At 37.3% G+C, this 8,772-nt stretch overlaps 1 protein-coding gene across 1 annotated transcript in view; it reads right to left on the reverse strand.

Annotated features, from left to right (window-relative positions):
* LOC145263643 (uncharacterized) overlaps positions 1 to 6,494 on the reverse strand; it is a 119,230-nt gene extending 112,736 nt beyond the window's left edge. The window contains exon 1 of the mRNA XM_080120495.1: positions 5,811 to 6,494. Coding sequence (XP_079976621.1) covers positions 5,811 to 5,846 — 36 coding nt within the window. The 5' untranslated portion in view covers positions 5,847 to 6,494. The remainder of the gene's footprint in view (positions 1 to 5,810) is intronic.
* Between the last annotated feature and the right edge of the window lie 2,278 nt (positions 6,495 to 8,772).

Genomic DNA, 8,772 nt, shown 5'->3' on the forward strand with positions numbered 1-8,772 from the left:
GAACCCGGCTGAAAGGCCAAGGATCTTTTTCCTATTTATTTATTTTTTGTTTATTTGCCTCGCAACAGGAGCAGAGCTAGACATGAGGTCGGTTTTTAATGTTGGTTAAACCAGCTCCACAAAAAGGGGCACTCTGGTTAGTAACAAAAATAAAAAAAATGTATTAGTTATGAAGAACCCCTCCCCCATTAACCGAGACCAAAAAAGTGAGGAAAAAAGTGCAGCATTAGAACAGATACCACACCTTGATCCTGGCCCGATAACCAAAACCTTTTTTTTCTATTTATTTAAAAAGAAAATACAACTTTGTTATATATGGGTCGTGGAATTGAATTAATTTGCAAAAGATGTAGCTAACTTGCATATTCTTTTAAGCATTCATTTGAATTAATTCCCTATTAGTTTTTTTTCTTCAGTTTTTTTATGGGATGGTCATCTTTAGCAGTGTCAGAAATTTCGTGAAAACTATTGAATAATTCCACCCGCTATCTTTCGAAGCTTATAACTCCTCGAAAAATGTAATTCAAGCCCTAATTTTTTTTTTCAGTTAAAGGAGCAAGGACCAAGGTTTCATTTAAAAAACAAAAAAAAAAAAAAAACAAACAAAAAAAAACGTGTTTAAAAAAAAAGGTTTTAAACTTCGGACTTTACAGGTAAATTTCTAAAAAACACTACATTTTTTTTGTTTTAAATTTGAATATATTATTTATTGATCCTTTATCTCCAATTTGTGATATATAAAACTTTGGTACATAAATTAATTATTTACTTTTTAATAGACATTTGAAAATGGGGGGGGGCGTAAATTAAAAAAAATCGTTTGTCTAAAACATTATATTCGGTTTATTGGAAAGAGCATAAAATTTCACATTGACCCTGAAAATATCGTAAAAATAGAATCAATAGAAAAATTTTGATAGATTTTTAAAGTTTAAAAATTGAAAAATACTGAACTCGTAACATTCAATTAATTTCATTACTATTTTTAAAAAAAATATTTTTATTACTTTTTATACAACTTTAATAGTTTATTTTGGAAGTATAATCCATAAAGAAAATAAACAACCCATTTTAAAAAGAGAAATTACGAGTTTTTTATATTTTATTTGCAGTTTCATGTTAGAGGTGTCAAAAATTCCTACAAAAATTCTGATACACCTAGGTCATCTTTAGTTAACTATTACGTGTAATTATATTCATGCAGATATTCTACTTGATTTATACTTGCGTAAAAAGCTTATAGTAAACACAAAACTCTTTCTATATATATTTATGTATGCGTATACATATTTGCTTACAAAATTTTGCCTACTGTCAGTTTTTGGTTTACAGACATGAAACTTAATATATAGGATAATCGAACCCTTGAGAAACTTTACATTTGGGTTCTAACCGGGGGAAATCGGCGCAAAAGTGTGAAAATTAAAAAAAAAAAAAATGAAATTTGTCAGGTGAAGATTGAACGACGGCAATTTAAATATGCATGCGTAACGTAATAGCTATTGGTTCATGTTTTAATTTTTATCCTTGCAGCAGACATATCTTCATAGGTCTGGCATTAACATCAAAGGAAAAAGTAAATCGTAAACTAAACGTTTTGGTTTCGATTCTCAGTGGTGGCGCATGAGTTGTTTTTAAAAAAAACCTTTTAAATCATTACTATATATTGGGCCCAATATAATCTTCTTTTAGATAAATCTCACCTGTCTGCTTAAATGTATGTATGTATGTATGTATGTATGTATGTATGTATGTATGCCTGTGTCAGGTCATGTCATATGCTACTGGTACCATGTAACCCAGTACTACCTGCCTCATGGTCGGGTCACCGGCGACTAAACTGGTTCCCCCACCAGACTTGTTTGGTGAGGAGGGCGGCTAGTCTCCCTGAAGGATTAAAAACAAGACCTTCCAAAGGGCGAATGAACTCTTTTTATGGGTCAACGGCCAACTAGCACAGTGTATATTTGTGTGTGTGTATATGTGTATTGGGGTGGAGAGGGCTCCCGTAAGCCGTGGTGAAGGCAACCTTTCTAGGAGAAGCAAATCTCTGATTTAAAAAAACCATAAAGCGGGAGACCAGTACCCGCATTAAGCTGGTCTGCAGTTTAATTTGTTGCTGGCTATCTTGCTCTTGCTTGTTGCTGGATCTCAACATTTTGAACGAAGAAAGAGACTTAGCTGTCGTACAAAGCTAAGACTCTGTAACATCATCTTTGTATAGATACTCCCTCAGGCATTTGGGCTCATGGATTTTAAATGTCTGAGGGAGTGGCACTCGTCTGACAAGACGTTGCACTCATCATCATCATGTATGCTTAAAACTTTCGAGTGAGGCGACGAATTCTCATGAGATCGGTACCATTTTGAAGCTCGACCCTTCAGACGACAAATATAGAAAAATTGGCTAAAAACATTAATCCCTTCATCCTCAATTGGGCACTTTTTTACATGGAGGGGTCGCTTTTTTCGCCGATATTTTCGAAAGTCATCCCCTCTTTTCGATTGATTAGCCTTAATTCAAACCTACATCATTTCCGGTTTGGCGATGGACGCAACGGCAAAGATGTCACTTTTTTTTCACGTTCTTTCCCTCCCTCAGGATATAGGTTCGAGCCTGCCTGCTACCACTTTTTTCTTTTTTTGCTCAACACACACCTCCAAACACCCGGGCAACGCCGGGCATCCAGGCTAGTATAATAATAAATACGAAATCTACATTAATCAAAATATCAGATTTAAGCGTATTTTACGACCATGCAATGCCGGGCGGCCTGCTTGTCTCATATATTCAAACCGAGAGATCTTTTTACAGTTCTAAGCGTCCCTTCAAGTACAATTGTTTTTTTAATTTTCTTTTATGAGTCTGGTTGCTTAGGAATACAAAAGAAGTATGAAATTTCCAACTTATAAATATTATAGGCATTTTTTACAATAGCAAAAAAAAAAAAAAAAAGGTGAAAAAATAAATATACAACAATTAAATTACTTTTTTGAAATAAAATATTTCCATATGAATATACTTAAAAATATTTATAAAAATGTAAAAAATAAAAGTTTATATATTTTTTTATTTTTCGTGATAAATCAAGAAGTGGTTCCATATGGTTTCGTATTTCGTTTCATGCTTAGTGACTTCCATTCCATATTTAGGTAAACCGAGACCACTTCTGGCGCCTTAACTTTGCGTACTGAATTTTTGGACATAACCTTGAAGTTTTTATTTCTCAAACGTCAGTATGCCTCAAACTCTACTTTGAACCTAGCAAACCACCCCGCCCTGATTTTTCTTTTCGGACAGAAGCCACACTAGATTATCTGAAAATCACCCCTTCTCAAGTACATAATATCATAAAAAACCTAGACACCTCAAAAACATGTGGACCTGCTCTCATCCAGGCTTCACGCTTAAAAAAAAAATGTTCCGCTGAAGTTGCTCCAGTTCTCTCCAAACTCTTCAACAAATACCTTAACGAATCATGCTTTCATGACTGTTGGAAAACTGCTTCTGTGGTACCAGATTATAAGACGTCTGCCGAAAGAACTAACCTATTAAATTATCGCCCCGTTAGCCTCCTCCCTCTTTTGGTCAAAATACTTGAGTCAATAATTAATGAAGCTCTAGTCCACCACCAGTTGCTAAACTTCTGTCTCACCAACAATATAGATTTAGGTAAGTCCGTTCTACTGCTGATATTCTAACTGTAATCTCTGAACGTATATACCATGCACTGGGTAAGGCAGGAAAGGGAATGGCAGTAGCCCTAGATACATCTAATACTTTTGACAGGGTATGGCACGATGGTCTTCTCATGAAAACCAAATCCTATGGTATTACTGAACGAATACTTAACATACTTAAATCCTTCTTAAATAAGAGAAGAATCCAAGTTTTCCCCGATGGTCGTGCGTGTAAACAATATGATACAAATGCGGGTGTACCTCAGGGGTCGATTCTTGGACCTTTATTATTCATAAGTGACCTCCTTGATAAAATAGTCTCTGAGATGGGTATAGTCGCTGACGACACCATGCTTTATAAGGAGGGGAAAAACGAATGAATAAATATTCAAGGCAATGGCGAAACCCTAGTGGAAGAGCTTCAGTCTGTAGTGGAATGGGGACAAAAGCGATGGTCACATTCAATGCTGCCAAGACTAAGCTTGTTTCGTTCAATAATTACAAGAAACCTTCTCAACCACCAATAACGATGGCTAAAGATACATAACCTAAAAGTACTTCGTTCAAACTCCTCAGCTTAATGTCCATTGGGAACATGAGTTGACACAGATATATGGAGAGCATTGCCAAGGCTGCTGCGAAGAAGGTGGGCTCCCTCTACCGTGCTAGAAAGTTACTTACGCCTGAAAGTATCCTGTACCTCAAACCCATCATTCGCCCATGTATGGAGTATTGTTGTTACATTTGGGCTGGTGCATCTGCTACTAGTCTCTCCCTCCTAGACAGGATTCAAAAGAGAATCACCAACCTGATAAGTTCTGAATTGTCATCTAAGCTCCAACCTCTGTCCCATCGACGAAATGTTGCATTCTTCTGCCTGTTTTGCAAGTATTTTAATGATGGATACTCCAATGAACGACAAGCCTTTGTACTCCTACGACGTCCATACTCCCGACAAACCCGACAAGCAGCAAAGTCCCACCCCTACACAGTAGAAATCCCTAGCTGCAGAAGGCCTTCTACTCTAATAGTTTCTTCCACAGAACTGCTAGACTTTGGAATTCCCTTCCGGGTTCCTGTTTCTACAACTGTACTGGTATGCAGAAGTTCAAGTGTAATGTGAACAGACATCTTGCTGCTCAACTCCCTACATAGTATCCCTGCAACTTACGTCCTTGATAGTATCTTCCTACATCAAAGTGGCACCGTGCCTTGTTTGGGGTGAAAATGTAAAAAAAAAAAAAAACTCGAAAAGATTCCTTATATTTAACAAAAAACGGCAACAAAAGCGTAATACTTTCGCAGAATTTGTTTTTCGCAATGAACTCACGCCGTGATTAGTAACCTATGTTGCCTTGGGTAACGTTTATTTTGTGTTTTATTGGTATTATTATTACTTTTTTTTGTTGTTTTCTTGGCGATTGTAAAGAAATAAAGGGCGCTTGTTAAGATAGAGTCGACGGATCGATTAAAAAAATATGTCGTTTTAAGCAAAAGCAATATTACGTACTTAATTGTCATGTCGAAAATAGTAATATATCTAAAAATTACGAAAAATCACGGCGTAGAAATATATTTCCAGTTAAAAGTAATTTTTACGGAAAATTGGGTAAAATCGCATTTCTCTTTGATGTTATGAAATAGACAGCGAAGAGTCTACACACAGGGGACATAACTCGGAACGAATATTTTAGATTACTTCTTGTGTCATGGTTGCGATATTTGTTGTCTATAGCAATAGACATTTTTCTTTTTAGCTAAAACACAATAGCAGTTGTTCTGCTAGACGAATTTTCGTAATTTTTGGATATCTCACTATTTTCGACGTAGCAATTAAGTCCGTAATATTGTTTTTGCTTAATTCATATACATTGGTATATTTTTACGACCTGCCCCAGCGTAGTATCAACACCCCAACCACCTCGTGTTAAGAACGGCTTTCGAGGTTGGGGGAAATGTTTATTCCGAAAGCCGTTCTTAACATGGGGAGGTTGGGGGTGTTTATAATACGCTGGGGCACGTCGTAAAAATTTACCGATATATCTTTTAAAAAATCTGTTTTGTCGACTATAGATTAGCAAGCACAAAATAAATGTGCAAAATTATTAATCTAAGTACCGTGTACTTACCAAAGCAGCGAGTGCGAGTTGCGTTAAAAAATTCATTTCGTTTCTTGTCCCTGTGAAGGAATCCCGTTTTTTTGTTGTTTGTTGTTGTTTTTGAAAGAATAAACGAGCCGATAGGAATGAATTCGAAATGGTATTCGTCTGTCTGACTGCGTGAAATGCCAACTGAAAATATGAACGACTGCCTCTACGATTTTTTTTTGTTTATTTATATTTTTGGGGGGAGGGGGAGGGCAAGGAGAGAGCGATGAAACGAGAGACGGAAGGGGAGACGAATACCGTAAACCCCCCCGGGCTGTTTCGTCGTGTTTACGCGCAAATTGGTGCACGCTCGGCCCACTTTCAACCAAGTTGGTTTTCTTTTATTATAATTTTTATTTAATTCCGTCTGTCTGAAATAGTCTGTTTTAGGCAGAGACGAAACGGATAGACAGAATCGTGTATTTCTTCAATGGCGGAGGCAGAATCGGCGAGAACCTTACGGATCGCGATGCAACGAAGGACTAGAGTTTGGTTGGTTTATGGAGCCGGCGACCCGGATAAATTGAGTGACGCGTGGGAAGAGAACGTTGTTTAGGATGGGTATGGGAAGATGCGGGCGGGGTGGGGGTGGTGGTGGGGGTTGTTAAGTCCCAGTGAAGTGGAAGAAGTGGAAACAGACATCTGGTTTTGTTTTTTCAGATGCCCAAGTTTTTTTTTTTTTTTGACTGCTAGGAATGGATGAAGAGGCATGGATGATGGGATGGGGGAACTTTTTGTGATGACGTCAGATCTCTCGTAAACAGGCCCATTTAATTCATTGAAACGGATTTCTTTTTTTTGTTGTTGTTTTAATCGACATCAAAATCAACAGAATTTATGCCAGTTCTGAAATGGCCCCTTTCTTATTGATTACGCTATATTACTGGTTCTGTGCAGTTCTAGGAGGCCCACCTTCCTAGGCTTTACCTTCTCTCTCGTGAAGAGGTTTGTTTATTGCTGATGTCTAATGCACCACTTCCGGGTAATGCCGAGTAAGCTATTCACTTTTTTTTTTCATGTCAGATTGCTCCTCTCCTGAGGCGCTGGCTCTTTAACTTCAATTCCGATCCTTGTGTCACATCTTCTCGCCGTGGTAGAGAAATAGATAGTGTTGGGAGGATAAATCAGAATCGGAATCGGAAAAATCTGAACTTTTGGGGTATCGGAATCGTTATCGGAGTCGGAAAGAATTGTGTCTATTTTCCGATGCCAAAAACGACTCCTTTAATTATCTTTTTTATTTAATTTTGTTTTGAAACAAAATCTTCTATTGTCAGTAGCAAAAATAAAACAATCAATATGTATTGATTTTAATCAATACATATTGATTTCCATCAGTAAAGCTAAAATCTATAGATCCCCCCCCCCCATGAAAATTCTTTGAGAAACTATCTGCACGGTTAACATGCGTTTTTACGGAAATCAAGAAAAAGTAACAGTTTTATAGTTAAACATTTAGAGATTTGTAAAGAATCGGGATCGGAATCGGTAATTGTATTGGAATCGGGATTTAGTACGGAATCTGTAATTGTATCGGAATCAGGGAAAATATTAGAGTCGTCCCATCATCTATCTATAATATAAATCTCACCGGTCTGTTTAAATGTATGTATGTATGTATGTATGTATGTATGTATGTATGTATGTATGTATGTATGTATGTAAAACTTTTGACAGTGGCGACGGATTTTCACGAGATCGGCATTGTTGTGAAGTTCGACCCTTCGGACGACAAATATCGGAAAATTAGCCAAAAACATTAATTCAATCTAATTTTTACACCGATAACTATAATAATGTTCTTTCATAATAATAACTTCTTTAAATAAACATCTAACTTTTAATAAAAAGTCGATCTGACAATCGACTATTAGCAAGGTCACCCGGCATCTTCCAGGGGGGGGGGGAGTCTAATATATAACAAATCCAAACAGTCTAATTACGAACAATGGAGGCTTAGCAACGTTCCTCTAGTCTCTAGTCCCATTCCTTGGCGACGAAGGTTTAGTTTGACCACTAAATAACGAAACGCAGCATTCTTTCTAAACGATTCGTGGATTAGTCTTGTTTAGCAGTGTTACAGCATATCAACCCTTTTGGGTTATTTGCGATCGAAAAACGATTCCTTATTTGCTTTGGTGAGCGGTAACGGTGCAAGGTGACCATTACGTCGCAAATGGGCAAACAACTGACAAAAACAAAATAACCTTCTTAGTGACACTCACTATGGTTTCCGTTCTGCTAGATCTACAGCAGATGTGCTTACAGTTATATCGCATAGGATTAGCAAATCTCTCGACGGTGGCAATCTTTCTAGGGCAATTGCTCTTGACATATCTAAAGCCTTTGATAGGGTATGGCATAAAGGTTTACTTCATAAGATCGCTAGCTATGGTATAGCTGGAAAAGTCTTCTCAATTATTAAATCATTTCTTTCTGATAGGTTCATAAGAGTAGTAGTTGAGGGGCAAAAATCAGAAGTTCACAGTATTAATGCCGGTGTCCCTCAGGGGTCCATCCTGGGCCCAACTCTTTTCCTGATCTATATTAATGATCTTCCAAATCACATCCTTACATCATTTGTAGACATTTATGCTGACGACACTACCATTTATGGTAGCATATCTAAGACAGTAAACGACCAAGTTCTCTCCAATTCTCTCTCCTCTGATCTTGAGCACGTAGTACAATGGGGAAAGGAGTGGCTGGTTACTTTTAATGCATCTAAAACCAAGCTTCTCTCTTTACATCATCAACATTCTAATCCACATTTGGCATCACTTGAAATGAATGGCTCTCGTCTTCAGGAGGCCTCAAGTTTTGACAAGCTTCTGGGCTTGACCATTACTCGTGATCTTAAATGGAACACGTACATCAAATCTGTCACGAAGGCCGCTGGAAAAATGGTGGGATCTTTCTATCGATCCGGTAGATATCTCACTGC

Source organism: Euprymna scolopes, chromosome 39 (genome assembly GCF_053919585.1).
Source record: "Euprymna scolopes isolate OS-2025 chromosome 39, ASM5391958v1, whole genome shotgun sequence".
Classification (NCBI taxonomy): domain Eukaryota; kingdom Metazoa; phylum Mollusca; class Cephalopoda; order Sepiida; family Sepiolidae; genus Euprymna; species Euprymna scolopes.